The sequence below is a fragment of the Falco biarmicus genome, chromosome 9, assembly GCF_023638135.1.
Source record: "Falco biarmicus isolate bFalBia1 chromosome 9, bFalBia1.pri, whole genome shotgun sequence".
NCBI classification, from domain to species: domain Eukaryota; kingdom Metazoa; phylum Chordata; class Aves; order Falconiformes; family Falconidae; genus Falco; species Falco biarmicus.
The window spans coordinates 42,735,164-42,755,329 of NC_079296.1; the positions used below are offsets into that span (position 1 = coordinate 42,735,164).

A 20,166-nucleotide genomic window follows, 5' to 3' on the forward strand; every position below is an offset into this window, starting at 1 on the left:
CAGAATTACAGAATGGTCAGGGTTAGAAGGGACCTCTGGAGATCATCTAGCCCAACCCCCTGCTAAAGCAGGTTCACCTACAGAAGGTTGCACAGGATCACATCCAGGCAGGTTTTGAATGTCTCCAGAGGAGACTCCACAACCACTCTAGGCAGCCTGTTCCAGTGCTCCGTCACCCTCAAGTAAAGAAGCTTTTCCTCATATTTGGATAGAACTGCCTGTGTTGCAGGCTGTGCCCGTTGCCCCTTGTCCTGTCGCTGGTCACCACTGAAAAGAGCCCAGCTCCGTACTCCTGACACTCACCCTGAAGATATTTCTAGACATCGAGAAGATCCCCGCTCAGCCTTCTCTTCTCCAGGCTAAACAGGCGCAGCTCTCCCAGCCTTTCCTCCTGAGGGAGATGTTCCAGTCCCCTCATCATATTTGTAGCCCTACTATTAAATATGAACTACCCAATATGAAATATTAAATAATAAATAAATATGAAGGAACAAACCACAGCTGAAGTCCCAGTGGTGCACTCAGATGAGTGGATCCTATTATTCCTGAAGTGAGTTGGGAGACAATGGAAAATATGAGGAGTGGTGCTCCTTCCCTGCCCCCAGCAACAGCTGCCTTTCCCAAATCCCAGCCCTTCCCATGGGGCAGCAGCAATGCTGGCAAGCCTCACAGAGCAGCCAAATCCATCACCAAAACTAAAGCTGATGCTACATTTACAGTCGCTTGCCCCAGAGCTGACAGCTTTGCCCGTGCCTTGAGCCATTTGTGGCTCATGTTCCTCCCATGTGGGAGGATCTGCCTGTGGAAGGATCAATTATCATATTTCAGAAGTACCTGCAAAAGATTTCAACTGGCTGCAATAAGCATCAGCAATATACCAATTTAACTGCCTCGCTGTATAAGATACCCACTCACTGAGGCTGAAGAGCCAAGCTAACTTGGAAAGAAAGAAAAGAAATGAATCCCAAAGCAGATTCTCATGTGTATGCCAAGCTCTATTACACATGGCAGGGTAGAGGAGATAAAGCTTGCACCCTGTATCTGTAGGTATCCCTAGGACTGGATCTGGTTCACAGTACTTACACTGTATTGGTCACAAGTCAGGTCTAAACGCACGTGGGCCTGGAAAGCTTTCTTATGCACAAATTCTCAGGCTGCTTGTGAAAAATAACTGTGATTTGCACTATTTAAAATCAAATCGTTGCCATGGGATTACATGTGGTCTAGAACCTCAGCTGTAATGGGCCTGAGGATCAAGCCAGGCAAAAACCAACACAGTTATTGATGGTTATAAGGTTATGATTTCAGATGTCTATGAACAGAAAGCAAGCAGGTTGCGATCCTCATACTATGCTTTTACAAACTGAAGAAAGCTGCAGAAGCATTTAATAAGTTAGAGCAGTAAAGTAGTACTGCATACAATGATTTCTTGGAAAGGTTTATTCATATGTCTGGAAAAAAGTTAAGCTCCTCAAAGTCCTCACAGAAATAATCCTTTCTATTTTGTAAGCAAATGGTCTGACTTCTTACAAAATCATCAAAAAACTACTGTGTGCTACTAATGGCAACAAACATAATCAACTTCAAAAAGTTCACATGCAATATACAGAAGAAAGAACTTCCAAGGAAATTGCTGCAATCAGTTCAAATGAGGCAGATGGGCAGGAATATGCAACTCCTATGATTCAGTGAGTTAGTGCCAATATAGACTATGATATTAGAAGTACTCAGCGACATTGTTGTACGAGAGGCCCCATTGTAGCACACTGCATTAACAGCGGCAAAACCCTTGAGAATTTTCCAGGCCTTGTCAGCCCAGACTGCTTTGATGAGTGGTATAAACAGAAGATGAAATAATCACTCACTAGTTTACAAGCACTGAAGTACAGCTATTACAGATTTCTAGTCTGCATTATGACAGTGGCACAGTCATGCTTGGCAAACAGGCCAATACCTGAGCTTATGGTTGTCAGACATCCCAAATTCCCATGTTGATTTTTATCCCTCTGAGGCTTATACCTCCAAAGACTATTTCTGTATTTCCCTACAGAAAACAACTCAGACTAGCAAATTCAAGGGGGTTGTTCATCTGCTTGTCAGCACTTAGATAATGGCTTGTTGTTCAACAACGTCAGTCAATTTTTCTACTCTTTGTAGTTGGCTAATGATAAGTGAAACCCTCAGTACTTCACATAAAGATTTAACAGACTATTTTAAGGAAAATAAACAAAAGCATTAGGTTAATTACAGTGAGCATACTGTCATTTTATGGTTGGACTCACTGATCTTAAGGGTCTTTTCCAACCTCAATGATTCTATACTTGTGGCCTGTGTCTGGGGGACAAAGTTGGAAGGATTGATTTGGGTCACTGACTCTATTTCTCTGCAAACACAGAAAAATACAATCAAGGAGTCAAGAAAATATCAGTCCTGCGAACACTAAGAATTATTTCCTAAATCTGCTACCACGGGTTTCAACCTGTGGTTCACAGATCAATCTATGCCAACAAAAAAAAAAAAAAAAAAAAAAATCAAGCCCATTGTCAGTAGATTTAAATTATCATCCCTCTCAGGAACTTTTCCAGAGGTATAGAAATTGAAAAACTTGAGAACAACTGGCCCACAGCCATCCCAAAGTCTACAGTAAGAGGCCAAAGGCCAGAACTACAATGCAACTCAACAGGAGACCAAAGGAAATTCAGACCATAATGCTAGCCCCAACAGTATCAAGAAACCTGTTGGGTCAAATAGTTCAGAAAATCCTGAAAAATGGATCACAACCCATACGGCACAGAGACTGGAAATGAAATAAGTAGCAGATCTCCACTCTTCTCACCAGGAAAAGAAATTCCTTCACAAATCCACATCTAGATTAACCCATTTCTGGTTTAAGCAAATGCAGTTCAGCAGTAACAGAATTCATCAATACATGTACCAGCCTAACATACCAAGTACCTCAGCGCTTCCTTTGGCCAGTCTGGTACTTTGGGTGATCAAAGGATGACAGCAAAGAGAAGGGTGGGAAGGAAATAATGGATGAAGCAAAGACTACCATGCACCTTAAGCTATGTTTCAAAACAAAGATCTCTTCTGGTCCCTACAGACAGGTCAAAAGGAAGCATGAAGTATATGATAGCACTACATGAGCACTAGGAAAAGGAACTCCAGTCCCAAGGACACATACAGAGGTCATGAGCATACAGTTTTCTCTCCCTTACCATGCTATGCAGACCAGAGCTTGGCGAGCACATGAGAAACTGCAATGGGACTCCCATTTCTCTTCACCTGGTAATTCTCATTCACCAGCAACCAAAGTTAGAGTCAAACTTCCACAATTTAAAACTCAATCCAGGACCAGCATCCAGAAAATCAATTGACCTTTCTCTGTATCAAGATAGCTAATACTCTCAACAAGTTTACTTCCTGTATTAATATTTTTCTATAGAAAAAGAGATAAAAGAAGTTTCCTGCAAAATCTCATCAAAAAGACAATATAATTATAAGGAGAATGGAATAATCCTTTTTTAAGCCAATATATCCATCTTGAGACAACCTTCAATATACTTTAGAACATTTCAAGCAATTTTATCAGCATTTAGGAAGGAAAAAGAATGCCTTGAGGCCAGTCCTGTCAGCAAATATTTCCCATCTTCATCTTAAATCTCAATATTATTCCAGATGAATGCATTGCAGGCACAATTTTTTAAAGCACTGTGAACACTCTATTACATTGATGGCCACACTTTTCCCGTGTGAGCCATTATTTGCAAATACAGATACCCTGGAAAAAAGGTAAGTGGTAATCTTTTGGAAAGAACACAGACACACTTCATACTAACAAGCTCTCATTAAGAAACTCAAAGGACTTTTTAAAATTAGATTTATGACACCAAGACCAAAGTACAGCTGCATTTGTCTGTCTCTCTGGTTTCATGAAGACAATAGTTTTGTCATATCTGTTAGAAAGCTTTCTGGCCAAAAGCTAAAATAATTTGACATCGCTTTTTAACCATCAATACAACATCACCAGAAATATTAAAAAAAAAAAAAAAAAAAAAAAAATTCCAAAGTTTACATATATACAAATCTTTTTTCAGGAGCAATTTAGTTTTCCCTCATGCATGCTTATTTGAGCTCTAGACCAGCTTCCTCAGCTGGTTTGCATTTTATCAACAGTATCATACATTTATACATTTTTCTATCCATTCTCAAGCTATTTATTAACATTGTAATAACATGCAAAAACTTGAAGATCCCACTTAAAATTCTCAGCTTCCAAGTGCATTTTCCAAAGGCCCTAGGACCTATGACTATTTCCCAGTTAATCTGATAATCTGAGAAGCTATTTTCAAATCATACATGCAAAGTAACCCTGAAGAGATGGAGATACATTTTTAAAAAGACAGAACTCTCCAAATCCACATATTTATTTGTATTTCCCAAGTCCAATACACTTCACCAACAAAGTAGCTGGGAACAGATTTAAACAGCAAATGAAGACAAGCCTTCATTTTGCCTTAAGACACTTTTCAGGGGCACTGGAGACAACAGAGCCTTTCCAGCTGTCACTGTGCTGTTCTACATTCAAAGGAACTCTTCCTATCTCTTCCTCAACTTCAGAGAGACAACAATCCTACCTTATCAGTTCACCAACCTGTCCCAGGAAGTGAACTGAGTGATGCAGGCTCACATCTTCCGCCAGGCCCTTGATCATCTTGTGACTGCATTTAACTTGAATTTAACTAGGTAAAGTGTCATGTGTATGTATGATACGCATTTTTCTCTAGGGCCTTGTACAGTAGTTCTCTGGTCTCATGCACTCCACTTTATAGTGTACAAATTTTACAGTTAGCTTACATTTCATGTACAGGTTTTGTACAGAGGTAAACTATACCATTGGCAACTAGCAGGGCTATTTCTTAAATTTTTTTAAAAAAAAAAAAAAAAAAAAAAAGGAAAATAAAAAGCAACCCAACTCTGTAAGTCTGTCACGAGTTACAGACTGTAAGCTTTTCTTCCCTGCAAGCCCAAAAGAATATCAACAGTCTAAGTCATTTTCTCTTTTTACAAACACAAGAGATGCAAAATAATTTATTTCTCTTTTAATTACCCCACGTAACAGCTTATTAATTTATTTTTCTGAGAAAATAAATTTCAGAGCCAAAACATCACACACATCCTGCTCCAAGCCTTCCTTTTATAGTATCCTTTCAGAGATGTGCTACGTCCACAGACTCAACACAACCACACATTACTTCTCAGGGCAAGAGACAGGACTCCAGTTTACAAATAGTCTCCCTACAGGCCAGCAATAACAAAAGACCAGTTAGCAGGATTACCAAAATCCACTTTAGAGCCGCATTGCCACCATGAGTGCAGGACATGAACTCCTGTCTTTGATCAACAAAATAAAACAAACTTTATTTCTTGCATACCCATCAGGTGCTTTTCTGCATGTTGAACTGCCAGAAGGACAACATCTCACTAAAGATAATTAGCACAAAAAAGAAAATTAAAAAGCATTACATTTATGTCAATACATAATCTGCCTTCTAGTTCATGGACATCTTATGAAGTACTTTTTGACCAAATTACCATTTTAGTCTAAATGCATTTAACTGCCAGCATTGCCAGAACGTCCTATAGCAAATATAACTGACCATTGTTGTAATTTCTTGTTTACATTCCTGATACTTTCCTATTCTATAGAGCTACTCTGATGCTCTCAAGGAGCACCTTTGGCTTCCTGTCCATGTGTGTTTTTCATTTCCTTATAATGTCAGAGATACACAGCTTAAAAGGTTAAAACCTAAAATAAAACAAAAAAGAGGAAGATTACCCTTCATATAAGTGAAAGCAGGATGAGAGACTTAATTCTGTAATACAAACCCCACGCTCCCTGCAGCAGGTAACAGAGAGGAAGCTGCATGAAATGCAAAAGTTTCCACTGGCAATCACTGAAAGGCAGCACATCTCCCAGAGACACACATTTCATTTCCATAACGCAATTCCACTTCTTTTAATGTAAATGGAAAACACAAAACCTTAGTTTTCTCATGTAGATACAGTAACCATTTACAAACTGTAGAATATGCTCTGAAAAAACATCTGTGTACTGCTGCAAACAGATGTTGTCATCATGATGATTAAAATGCAGTGGAAATAGAATAATCCAGCAAATCACAAAAAGCATGTTCATAAAATCTATTGCATTGAGCAGTGGTGGGGAAGAGGGAAGTACAGGGGAAACACCAAGCAAGAGAAGGCAGGTAAAAAAAAGACACCAGAATCCAGAGAAATAATTCACATTTACAAACCTCACTAAGAGGTAGAATGGTGAATCTGCCGTCTATATAAAATGGGCTGTGGCTGGAGGTGAGGAGGTGGCTCTGAAAAGGACAACTCTAGACAGGAAAGTCCACATCTCACCAGCTAGATGCCTTTGAGAAACTGGAGTTTTGGTGAAGAACCTCAGGCATAAAGATACTAGCTACAACTGTATGGCCCCCAAGTTGGCAGTAAGACACTAAAACCAAACCAAATGGGTAACAGAAGAAAGCCCTTCCTGAGACAAATATTAGGTTACTAATAAAAAAAAAAAAAAAAAATCAACCTCAACTTCTGGTAAACCGTGTCTTTCCCCATCTTGTCCTCTGAGCACTCTTTGGAAATTTCTTTTCTCCTCTTGGGAAAGGAAGTGCCCACCGCGGGCTGACAATTTATGGAATGATTACTTGCTAATGCTGTGGCACCCCTGCCCTTCTCCAGCCTCTTTAAAAATCCAGACCCATACTGTGCAAGCATCTCGCTCAGACCAGAGGAAATGCAAGCTTTTTCTCTTTCTGTTTGGGTCACAAAGTCCTACCTATGTTAAAAAGACTGCTATCTCCACAGTAACTGAAGTACTTCGGCACAAAAGCAAGCTGAAAAAATAAAAACAAAAATAAAGTTTCAGTAAAAATAAACTTAAAGCAGATAATTGGGTTGTTCCCTTTTAATTTTTGTGCACTTCAACATCCTAGCTATCTGTGTTTTGACCCTTGCAGACATCACATCCTAAGTTCCTTTCCTCTGATCCCCTCAGATAAGTGTTCTCATTTCATAAATATCTTCAAGTAGGATAGAAAATGGACAAAACATTGGTCCTTTGGATTAAAATGCAGCTAAATATTCAACACAAGACAATGCTCAATTTATACCAAAGGTTTCCTTTGAGTTCTACAGCATTTTTTAAATAAAATTAAGTCAAGGTTTTGCAAACACACAGAAAAAACACCGAGAGGCTCTGTCTCCCATAAACCAACTCCTCCCTCCACCATCCCCTTTTACCTTTATCCAGGAGCAGAGAGGTTAAGAACAAAGGCCTATGGAAATGCTTCTCTGGATCATTACACAGCTTCTCCACTGAAAGCATTACCAAGCAGCAAATAATTGGTATTTCCTAAATATCAAGTAATGGTATGAACTAGCCATTTACCCACTGACAATGACAATTCTCATTAACTTTGTAAACATTTGTTTATATGGAAAATCCTTTTATTCACTTCCTAAATAAAAACAAACCAGATTGTGAATGAGATTTTGAGGATGTTGGAAGTATTCCATCAGCGATGCTACTAGTTAAAATCTCAAAGACTCAGATAAGTAAGTTAAAAAGCAGTGGATTAAATGACTGGACTAAGAAACAGGACACATAATGAGAGCTTGGATCCACTGGAAGCTTTCTGGTTTGAGCTTTTTGTATTTTTTAAGAGAGAAAGTAATTTCTTAGATATTATTCTGTTGAATATAGGGGGGGAAATGTTTTCTTACTGTCCTTTTACTTCCTCTATGAAAGGTTGCTAAGGGAATGGTTCTCAGTAAGGTCAAGCAGTAGAAACCCTGCTGTGTGTTTTAATGCAGCCAAACACCACTTGAAATGAATGCCTCTTGGTTCTTCTTACCTTTAAGCACTGTCTGTTAATGCTTTCCAGTATTAATTCTTAAGGCATATCTGAATATATAATACAACAAGCACAAGGAAAAAAAACAGAGACCAAGATGCTACAACAAGGTCAAAGGAATGGAACTTCACGAAAGTGAGGCTACTATAGACAGTCTTTTTTCTGGTAAGATGAACCTTTCAGGCTATAAAAAGCACTCCAAACCCACAAACCTGAACACAGATTCAAGCACAGCAATCAGGTCTCCAAATTATAATTAAATGCAAGCTATTAGGAAAAACATAAAAGAAACCCTTTCAACATATTTCTCATTTCAGATATTTATTGCTTTAACGTTATGTAAATGAAGGAAATCTTGGCATATTAGCATATCATTATTATCTGTCTTTGAAATGATTACAGATCTACATATGATATAAAATGAGGTTCTCAAAATGTGCCACACTATTTTAAAGCCTCAATTCAATTTTCTCATGGACAAGAATCCGAATAACCAAAGAACTACACTAAGGATCAGCATTAGCTGCTCCCTTTCCTAAGTGAAGAGTGAAATGGAAAGGATTCTCAGGATGACACCTAGATTTCAACTTCAGAGCTGACACATTTTTGTGTAAGGTAGTCTGCATAACTTGTATGTGCCCTGTGAGCAAAATGTTTCATTCCTTGGTCTGAAACCTGTCCTCTTTCAACAGGTTTCCAAATGGAAAAAAACACACCGCATTTCTGTATGTAAGAAAAATCACTGCAAGTTCTGTAATATCAAAAAAACTGTCCAAATGCAAAATTGAACATGTAAGCCATTTTTCAAAATCATCAACTCAAATATCTGTAAATTATGGAAAAATCTCTTGTCAGAAAAGCAATAGCTGTGCGGGTCATTTTAATTCTAGCAGGGCACTTTCAGATAAACAAAGACATCTGCTAAAAAAAAAAAAAAAGTGTAATTTTATATAATTACAAGACTTACACAGCAGTATGATTCCAGCAATGCATTCTAAGTAAATTTTTTATGAGGGGTAAATTGAAAAAACACCTCTAAGCATGGGATGACAGAGACAAATAAAGACGCAGCAGGAATTCCCCTCAGAGGGAATTTATTATGAATGAAAGTATGAAAAATATTTTGATCTTCACCTAAAAAATGAAGAAGAGTTTGACTATGGTTTCTCTGAAATGGCAAGAAGTTAAATCTGAAGTAACTATTTCAGCCGCAGTGTGCTGTACTTTTATGGTCAGACACCATTGTAGTTGTATAACTGGGTTTTGAGGCTTTGTCTTGTTTCCCTTCCAGTAAATAACTATGGTAAACCAAGAACACTTTTAACATAATGATATCCCCTCTGTTCAAAGAATGTGTAGTTTTAACTCCTTTCACTATATAGCTCAACCATAGTATGATAAATCACATCAAAATATTAAATGCATCTCATTCTACAAGTATGAAGATGTAATTTAAAATGTAATACTTAGGTAGTCTATCCTTTAATCATCTGTAGCTGGAAGATTCTGAACACAGAAAGGCTCAAGGCATATTCCCTGCTGGACAGTAAGTCTAGCAATTAAATTATTTGTATGGAGTATATGGGCATGCATGTATATGCATACATACAGATTGTATTTCACAATTTAGGATCATTTTCTTTAGCCATTATTTTAGCTAGATCAGGCTGAGGCTGTTTTGTATACTCATTTCGCATTTACAGATCCTCCTCCACAATAATGACTGAGAAAAGCTGTCACAGACAAACAACACACTCAGAAAATTATTTTCTTAAAGAAAAAAAAATTACAAGTGAAAAAGAAAGAAAATCTTTAACTCTGAAACACATTTGCTAATATTTTTATGAACAGTGCTTATTTATGAACTTTTGGGATAATTTCTAGCATCCTAGTTAATGATGTAGCATATTTTCTTTAATGAAACCCTAGAATAAGAAACCCAACTGCAGCTCGTTGATAAATGAGCAGGATCAGCAGCAGGATCGGTGGGAAAGGCCATTAGGTACTGAAAAAGAATTGTAGCCTAACCTGTAGCAGCTCTTGTGTATGAGACCCTTAAAACAGATGGGTGACCCACACCCAGCATGGAAATAAAGGTATTAACAAGTCTGCATGTCAGAAGAGAGAGAAGAAATGCGCTTAACCTGTGATGGTGATGGAAGGAGCAAGTAAAAACCTTTTATTGCAGGCAGGGGCTGAGACAGGCCCTGTGGCAAGCTAAGCATGCCACCTCCCCACCACCTTCTCTGAGCTGGGGCAGGACTCTGCTCTGAACAGGTCCCATCCATGCCATTAGTGTATTCACACACAAAGGAAAAAAAAAAACCAAAAAACACCTTACTACCTTGGATGCTAAGCAGTGAGCCCACAGCACCATCTCACCATCTCCTTCTCCCCTGACTCCCGACTGCCCGCTGCACCCTGATGCGTCGCACTCTCTGGGCAGCTCAGCCCCAGCCTGAAGTGACGGGAGCCTCTGAAAAAGCACAGAATGTGGCTGGGGTGGAACTAATCCCAGCACCTCCTGTAAAAAAGCCCAAGCTGTAGCAGGGATGTGTTCCAGCAGGACTGCCTCCACAAAATACAAAATTATTTCGGACCGGCCACTAAACCCTGACCAGAACCTGAACAGCTGTGGCTACAAATTAACAAATCGCAAGTGGAATGAAAACACAAAGCAAAGGTGTGTTTGGATGTTTGCCCACAGTCTGTAGCCTGCCTTCATCCTCAGCACCCATCGAACTCTTTCATGGGCTATTGTCTCCCTTCCTTTCTGCTGAAGACATCTGCAGGTCCGTGCTTTCAGCATAGCCGGAATACAAGAATGGGAAGAGATGGACATTTTAATTTGCTGTTTTATTTAGCTCTGCAAAACACTCTGGTTTATAATGCACTGAGCCATGCAACTATAGAGCATAAAAACACAAGCACAATGAGATGACAGTATCACAGATGTCTTCACTGTGGCAGTCCTTAACAAGTCTTGGTCTGGTCTCACAAGGCACAAGGAGGTAAAACTGTTAAGCCCATTCACCCCACTGAGCAACAGCTTTTAACTGCAGCAAACTAGTAGAAAAAATGTGTAGTTACACAGCAAGGCCTCTCTGACCATGTGAGGGAACGCCTACCTGCACTCTTTCTGGTTGGTTTTTAAAAGTGTCGAAAGCTCAGACTAAACCTAGAAAAAAATGTGTGTAACAAAATGTGCTTTCTGGAGAGCTGAGAGTTCACCTGTCAAAACCTTCCAAACAAAACCACATACCCGGATGAAAACAGTGTAAAATCTGAGTCCAAGCAAGCCACAGAAAAGTAGATAAAGGTAAAGTTACATGACAATGAAAGACTCAAGAGAAACCATTGGACAAAAATTAATTGACCATATATTGATACAAACCAATCCTTTACAATTCTGGCAGATAAGAATTTTTTTTTTTTAAGCTTTACATTAAAAATCTACATACAGCCTATGATTTCTCACTATGCACCAAATTCCCAAATCCAACACAGTCAAATCAATAAAGCTTTTTTAAAAATAAAAAAAAATAGTTTATATATGCAATATTTTACGATTTTTCATCTTATTTTTGTTTGCATTTGTCATGCTCCCCTTTCCTTTCTATCTACTCTTCCATTCTGATATTAAAATATCCTAACTTTAAAAACAACCTTCACCTCTGGGGCATGTGAAACTATAGTTCAGCAAAACAAAACGTCTTAACTCCACATTCACACAAAAAACTATTTGACTTAGCTTTATATGGTGCTGGATCTGGGCTTACCGAATGGCGAGGGAAGGGTTTATCACCATGACCAAGGGGTATTTTTTCATGGTCCTTGTTAGGTCTTCCCCTTCTACATTTAATAGCCACAGAAGTTTAAAACCTCCCAACAGAGAAAACGGTCCTTTAATTGAAGCCTGAAGTCTGTATTTTGTCATAACCAGGACACAGCTTCTGGCCCACCTGTGGGTTTCTAGCCAGCAACACTTGCACTACCTTGAAATGAAATCCCAGGTTTGCAAAAAGAGCTATGTGCAAATATCCCAAGACACACACACACATACACAGAGGCACAGAGGCACTCTGCTCCTCCGTGGTTGCCTACCACAGCAATACACGTATGACAAGCATAGCTCTGCTGGGTATTTTAGCCAGATAAAAAAAAGTAAAACTAGCAATGGAGCTGCTGAGTCCCATTCTTCAGGTCTGTATTTCATCTCTAGTTATCATTGATCAGCTTATACCTTCTCAACAAATAAAACTGTTAGACAGCAACAGTGGTAGTAACTTGAAATATATGTGCTGAGCCAAGATAGCTCAAGAACTAAGTGCTGATCTCTTCACCCTGTTATCCACTGATAGGACACATAGGAATGGTTCAAAGCTGTGCCAGGGGAGGTTTAGACTGGACATTAGGAAGCATTTCTATACTGAGAGGGTGGTCAAACACTGGAAAAGGCTTCCTAGAGAGATGGTCGATGCCCCAGGCCCATCAGTGTTTAAGAGGCATTTGGACAATGCCCTTAACGACATGCTTTGACTTTTGGTCAGCTCTGAATTGGTCAGGCAGTTGGACTAGATGATCACCGTAGGCCACTTGCAACTGAAACAGCCTGTCTATTCTATTCTATGCCATGTATTGTTAGCAAGTTCTACAGGGTATGATAAGAAATCAGATTCACTCAGTGGTATACCCCACAGACATCCAAAAAATTAGCAGCTCTGAGTTACTCTGAAACCACAGCAGCATACATGGGACTGACAATAAACCCATTTATGGAACACCATTCTTGCTCTCAAATCATATTCTGATTTTCCAAATTTGCTCTGGTTTCCAGAGTTGATAGCATTTTAACATCAACAAGCACATACACAAGGCTGCTCAAATTAGAAACAATTCACTTGAAATTGCTATGCAGAGAGAACAGCAAGTTTCAGCTCCAGGAAAGCTCCATAGAAGTGCAAGCATCATCTGCCGAGAAACAGGGTTTCAAACTCTCACGGTTTCTGTGTAACTACTTCCTTTGGAGCCCTTCTCCAAAGAGCACAACAAAAATTAAGTATCATCTTTCCCATGTCCCGGGTTTGACTCGGAGCTTAACTATTCCAGCTCCAAAACCACACGTTAGTTTTGTTTGGTTTTTAGTTTAAACTTGCCATTGTGTTTTCAAGCCCAGCTGGAAACTCGTTTGCCACCTATATGTCATACACACAGTTCCTTTTCAACACCAATGGCAGGCTCAAAAATCCCAATTTGAACTGAAACCTTTAAAGTGTTCCTCATACCTTTAAGCTTATTTGAATTCTTGAATCACAAAAAGGTTACCACAGTACTAGCTTAAAAACATACCGCACACAAACAAGCACTTATTATCTCACATCTCAATCAATTATCAGAAATTGAGCACATAGCTGTTTTGGAAGCAAGGATATAATTTAACATTATTTTTGTGATTTGAGCTCGTTTCCTTAAAATCATATGAAAAGAACAACGATACTCATGTATATTTTCTCCCGTGACCGCCAGTGAAAAAACAATTTTTCTCTCAAGTAATTGCCACATACATAAAAGCAATATACAACAAAATGCAATGGCTGCTTGCAAGCACAGACAGACAACAAAGTCCTATTTTATGCATACACCAGGGTCTATTTATTCTTTACTGTTACCTCCCTTGCCACTGGAGTTCCTTCCACCCACTTGCCACACTTTGTGATAGAATATGACTTTGATGGGGCCAAAACAATCTCTTCTCTGCACAACAGGATCTTGTTTCTGAAACGTATATTAAAATGAAAGGCAAAGATGGATCACAATTTACACTTTTTGTTAATTACTGTTCTCTGGCTCCCTATACAGCCATGAACATGAGTGTCCACCAAGCCTTTGAAGAAAAAGGATCTCTAAATTTTATGTGCCTATTTCAGTCACCAGAAACTATCACAATAGTACCCTTCTCTCTCTAAAGCAAAGTTGCTAAAGCTTTTTTTTTTTTTTCAAAATCTTATTACACTTCTCAGCACCTTCCAGCACTGAAAACTACTCCATTTATGAAAGGCAAAATATCTTCTGTTTGGCCTTTAGTTCTGCAAATGCACTGCTCCTACTGAGAAAACCCTACAGTTACTACTTTCGTGTTTCCTACCCATGCGGAAGCTCTCCAGCTGTACAATAAATGCCAGGTCGAACACACGTTAAAAAAATCACCATCGGTAATTAAATCCTTGTTACTGTGTAATAGACCTTGTTACATAGAGGGCTGGTTTTCCATAATTTTACCAGCACAGTATCACTGAAACGAAAGTCCTTGCTTGCAGCACTCTTTTAAAAAGGATTTAAGGAATAATTTACAATGTCATCTCACCAGACCCTGCAAAAGATGCTCCGAATAAAAACAATATTTGTGATTGGTTTCATTGTGTGAACTATTCTGGCAGTAGTATCACAATGGTCTATTTTTACTCCAGATTGGTTTTTACTATAAAAAGTTCAATCGCTATGAAACTAATGCTTGCAACATTGATTTCTATGGTGCTGCTTAGAAAAACACTGCAGAATAATGTGGATGTCAGGGCATTTTATGTAGCAGCAGCAAGATTCTGCGAGTAGTCTGGGCAGTGGATTTGCTCCAGGTTATTTTGACTACTATAAGCAACATTCTACCGAAATGCGCAGGACATCCATACATAAGATACAACAAGATTATGAATAGTCAGAATGACACCAAGTAACACTGGGCAGAGAGACACTGCTCAGAAATAGCCCGGCAACTTGTACATCCTGTGGATCATTCTGTCATCACGTTGTATCACAGTTTCAAAAGTAGGAAATTACATCTTAAATAAAAAAAACACCTGACCCAAACCAACAAAGCAAGCCAGGAAATTGAGCAAAGTCTGATACTCTCCTCTTAGCTCTCCCACTGTGGCAAGGTTTTACTTGCAGACAGGATCATTATGTCATCCTCACAAAAGAAGACACGTTGATATGCCTTAATGAAGTAATGACAGAGAACAAGTTCTCTTTGAAATTGTGTTCATCAACCACTTTTTTAATACTCCAGCATGGGGTCAGTTCATCCAAGCACAATTCTAACTGCAATGGACACGAACCCTGAAAGAACATCTTGGGAGGGATAGGAAGAAACATCTTTATTTACATATATTCAGGTAGCACAAATATTCTGTATCAAAAAGATTAAAAATCTGACCAGTCTTTTCTGCGTCTTCAGCATGGATTTTCAGTAGAGAAATGTTATTTTCATAGTAGTCTTTGTAAATGCAACGCTAATCATCAAATAAACCAATTAAAAATAAAATTGCAAATAAATAAACCAATTAAAAATAAAATTGCAAATAAACCAATTTTAAAAAATTCTATTAGATTGAGAAGAATCCTCCAGTTGGTCATGCTTTTCTATTTTCAACAAAACTGAGCAAAGGGACTCTGTCCACAAGACTGTCAGCTCAGATCCCAGGGCATTCAGAACAGTTTCATAAAGTTTTACTTCTGAGAAGAGACATTGTTGAAAGCAATTGTTCAGCCAGCCAACTACTGTCACTTCCATGAATATGAATAAGCTCCAATATAGGACACTGAGCTTTTGCAAATATAAGAAGATCCAATTGTTCAGAGTTAATCTTTGCCAATAAATCAACCCGCCATTATTTAGAGATTTTTATTTTTCTCTGGTGTCTGACTATGTGGGTGGAGTTTTGTTTTAAAGTCCTCTCGTTTCCATTTTCATAAAGACTTTTTTCATACTGCCTTGCTAAGCTTTCAGAGCAGCAGGAGGAATCCTATTGTTAATGGGATCAGGCCCTTGAAAAGGTATATACTGCTGTTTCTCCTGAATGCGCTTGATGTTAACTAGCACCTACTCTGAGAAAAAAAGATACCAGAAGAAATTGTTCAGAGTTCATGAAAATTAAAATTTGATGTAATTTTGTAGCTGTAATTTGCATGTACACAGCTTAGACATAAATACATATGGATTAATGCAAATTTTTATACAGGGAAAGATTCACTCTGTGCTCTGTAAAACTAAGGGTAAGGCTGGTGATGAATCATTTTTTTTAAATATTCTAGTCTGGGTATATAAATAGCTCTCTGTTTCTAGAATAATTGCTACTGAAAAACACAGCTTCTGAAATAGCCTAGGCCATAATTAACCTCGGCTTCATTAAATCACAAATAATATCTTTTTAAAGTCTTATTTGTAAAGGCAAACTGATTAATGTAAACGTTCCCCTTTGCAAAAACGTTCCCCTTTGCAAAAATCTAATTGAAATGATTTACCTACGTAGCTACTTGTCAGATCTTGTAAACTCTAAGAAGGTTTTCTGCCGGTGACTCGGTTACCTCACCCCCTCGCAGCCCCGGGGAGGGAGCTCCGCGCTCGTTGGGAGGACGCGAACGGACGGCCGGGGACGGCGGGCACGGGGACCTCGCGCTGCCGCCTCGCGCCGCTGCCCCCCGGGGGAACAGATGCTCCGGGAGAGGTGCCGGCTCCTGCCCCGCCACCGCCCGCAGCCGTTCCGGCAAGCGCCGAGCCCTCCTGCCCGGCCCCCCGGCGCCGCACGAACCACCCCTCCGTGCGCCCCCCCCTCGCCCCTCCGCGTCCACGCGTGGGCCCTGCGGGGGGGGGGGGGGGGGGCGGGGGGCGGCCTTCCCTCCGCAGCGGCAAAGGCAGGGGGCGTTTGCGGATCCAGGGGCGGCCCGGGACCCCCTGCGCGCCGCTGCCACCCGCAGCCGCGGCCGCCCGGCGCAGCGCGGGTGGCCATGGCGGGGCTGGCCAGGCGCCGCAGCCGCCGCACCGCGCCGCGCCGTCCCTCCCCTTTCCTTGTAGGACAGCGCCAACCCCCGACCGAAGAAAAGTTTCCAGCCGGGCGCCAGGACGGGTCCGGGCTGCCACCGGCGCCGAAGCGCCTCCCGCCCGCTCGGGCCGGGGTCTGCCCCCTCTCAGCCCCAGCCCGGCGCCCAGCCCACCCGCGCCGTCGGTGCCGCCGCGGGGCCCTCACCTTCCTGCACCGCATGGAAGGGGTTGTTGGCCTCTATGAGCTTGATGGAGTAAGTGATTTTCTCGCTCTGGAGGATGTCGTCATTGAGGTTCAGATCCGACACCGCCTGCTTGAACACCTCGTCGTCCTTGGCAGCATTGCCTTCGAAAATGGCACCTGAGGGGAGGAAGGCGGCGGAGGGTGAGGAGTGCTCGGCCCGCCCCGGAGCCCCCGCTCCCCCCCGGGCCGTGCCAAGCACCCTCGCACGGTGCCCGGCGGGGCTGCTGCGGGGGCACCGGGCGTCTGGGGGGTCGGGACCCACCCGTGGGCGGCCGCCGCAGGCTGCGCGGCCTCGTCCCGAGCACGGGGAAGCGCAACCCTCCCCCCGGCCCCCTCTGCTCCACCGGCATTCACGGAGCCCCGAACCGGAACGGTGGCGAGGGACTCGCTTTGCCAGTGATGGGCAAGGGAGCAGGCTTGGGAATTTGACCAACTTTTTGCCCACTGCTTGGCTTGCTCCCTAGGATGATGCTGCCTTTCGGGCAGCGGTTTTATTGAGGCTCACATGCCCGCAGGAACGTGAAGGCAGGATTTGTGTCCAGTAACCTGGAAGCTTTAATTTCACTGTCCTGTTTATGCAGTTAACGTGAAAACATCTGGCGATGTGTGTTACATAAGATCCCCTCTCTACGGAGCGTGTGTGCCCGCACCAGGCTTACTGCCCTGCTCTGCGCAGCGGTGGGAGATCTTTCGTGCTGGCAGCAAAACGAGGAGGCGGGCGAGGGGAAACATGCCACATTATCCCCCTGCCTGGAAAAGTCCTGCTGATTCACACTGTGCGTGCCTGTGGCCGGAGCCTCCGTGCACTGCCCGTGTGAAATCACAGCTCTGCACACAGCAGCTCTCCTCCCCTGCCCACCGGACCGCTATTTCTGCGAGGAGTTACATGGCAGACACCTCTCGGGCTGAAGTTCTTGCGGGGAGAAGCTGAGGAGGCACCGGCCACCCGCAGGGGAAGCGGGGCCCAGAGGGAGAGCCGCGGGGGGTGCTCCGGCCACCACCCCCGCCCCCGGCCGGGGCACTTCCCACGGCGGCCCCACCGCCTCCCCGCGGAGCTGGCGCCGCTGCCGCCGCGGTGTCCCCGGGCCTGGGGAGCGCCCCTGGGCCGGAGTCCCCCGCTGCGGTCAGGGCTGACCCCGTCTCCTTAATGGCTCCGCAATGCTGTCTGCCTTGGCTGCGCCCCCAGGCTCCGGAGGCGAGTAGCGCCGACCAGAGCCTCCTCTGCCGGCCCCACAGCCGCCTCTGCCGGGAAACTTGTTACAGGGCTGGTCCCTCTCTCCCCTTCCCCGCCCTGGGTCGGCATGGCACCTCCCCCCCGGCTCCGCGGAGCCCCACTCGCCAGGACCGCTGCCGCCACGGCCCCCTCTTTTTTTTTTTTTTTTTTTTTTTTTTTTTTGTCTCACATCCTCCCCGAAAGGCTAATGGGAATTACGGCTTTTCATTTCCCGGCCGTACTCCCTGCCGTCTCCTCCTCTATCATCTTCCACAAGTGATTCTCTCCCCCCTCTCCGCCCCTAAACATCCTCATTTTCGTTCCTGCTGGTACCTTTCAACACCAGCCAAAAGGTGACTGCAGAGCCTCGCTTTTGCTTGCCAGGCTTCCCGCGGACATCACCATGCCTTGCTCCCAGAAGCCATAAAAGTTCACATCAGCCTTTCCTTCGCCTCTTATTCATCCCTCTCTTCCTCCCACTGCTGATCCAGCCTTCTTGCTGCCCAGGGGTTTTAATGAGATCTTATTCAAACCCCAACAGTTGCGCGCAGAGAAACACACACGCACACACGCAGCCGCTGCAAATCTCGCCTTTCTAACCCTTTCCCAGCCAAGTACCCCCACCCCCCGGCATTCCGGCTCGGCTGACACCTGCTACGGCAGGGGATGGAAGCCAGGGGATTATCTCCCCGAAAGTTTTCCTTACGAGCACGTTCAGATTCCGCCTCTCCCCTGCTCGGGTGTTGGGGGTGGCTGTTTGTTTTCAGTGGCGAGGAGGCGGGGGGGAGCTTGAGGGGGAAGAAAGCCTTTCCACGCAAACAGGTCCAAGCCCAGGCTCCCCAGCCACATGGGAGACCGCAGCGGCGGCCCCGGCGGGTCCCCCCGCCCCGTGCCCGCTCCCGGCCCGGTGCACAGCCGGCATTTCGCCCCTAACTTTACAATTGGGGGGGCGGAGAGGGATTCAGCCGCCTTTCTCGCTTCCCTCCTCCCGTCTCTCCGCGGAGTTAGGTTCAGCCGCTGCCTGTGACATTACCGCGGTTAAACGAGACGCTCCCTTCATTTATTTATCTATATACCGCGTCTCTCTCCAACCCCCCTACTCCCTCTCTTACCAATGTGGATGATGGAGTCTGCCTGCACCGAAACGCACTGAAATATCCAGGGGAAAAGCCAGAGCATCAACACTTCCATTTCCAGCCTCTCGCACAGCACATCAGCCCGGGTTTGGTGGAGAGACAGGCAGGGGAAAAGAAGAAAAAAGGCGCAAGGGCAGGTAGAGCAAGGCAGCGGGCGCGGGGGGGAGATGCCCAGGCACCCCCCCTTTGAAAAAAAAAAAAAACAAATTCCCCCAGCACCCCAAGAATCTTCCAAGATTGAGAAAAAGGGGCGATGGGGAGAGAGGAAAAAAAAAAAAAAAAAAAAAAAGAAAGCAAGCCGGGGCTAAAAAAGCACGGAGGTAGATCCCGGGTTGGCAGGCGGCGCGGCGGAGCCTCCAGCGCTCGGTGTGTGCCGGGGCGCCGGCAGACCGCGAACTGCGGAGCGGCCCCCCCGCCGCCGCCGCCCGCCCCCCGCGCCACGTGACTGCGGAGCCTCGGCGCTCGGTGCCGCCGGGGCACGGCGCGGCGGCGGGGCGCGGGCAGTGGGGCGCCCGGCACGGAGGGGAGTTTGCAGCTCCGCCGGGGAGCGGGATGGCTGCGCAAGAACGGGGAGACTGATTGCCGTTAAATATATTTGGATATATCCAAAATTACATATATATATACACACACACCTCAGGGGAGAAGGGGTAGGGGGGCGATGCTCCGAGCGCGGGGAGCAGAGACGGGGGCGAGGCCAGGCGGCTCGGAGCGCCCCGGCGGCGGGGCGCGGGCTCTTGCGCGGGGCTGCAGCCGCTGCCCGGAGGGTGCCCAGCGCTCTCCATTGCGCGGTGCTGCGCGGCCTCCCGCAGTCC

At 43.8% G+C, this 20,166-nt stretch overlaps 1 protein-coding gene across 1 annotated transcript in view; it reads right to left on the reverse strand.

The window, feature by feature from the left end:
• GRID1 (glutamate ionotropic receptor delta type subunit 1) overlaps window positions 1-19,698 on the reverse strand; it is a 544,815-nt gene extending 525,117 nt beyond the window's left edge. Inside the window, exons 1-2 of the mRNA XM_056350722.1 lie at window positions 19,328-19,698; window positions 16,964-17,119 (exon numbers count right to left, since the gene is read on the reverse strand). Of these exons, the coding sequence (XP_056206697.1) occupies window positions 16,964-17,119; window positions 19,328-19,406 (235 nt within the window). The 5' untranslated portion in view covers window positions 19,407-19,698. The remainder of the gene's footprint in view (window positions 1-16,963; window positions 17,120-19,327) is intronic.
• Window positions 19,699-20,166: the final 468 nt, after the last annotated feature.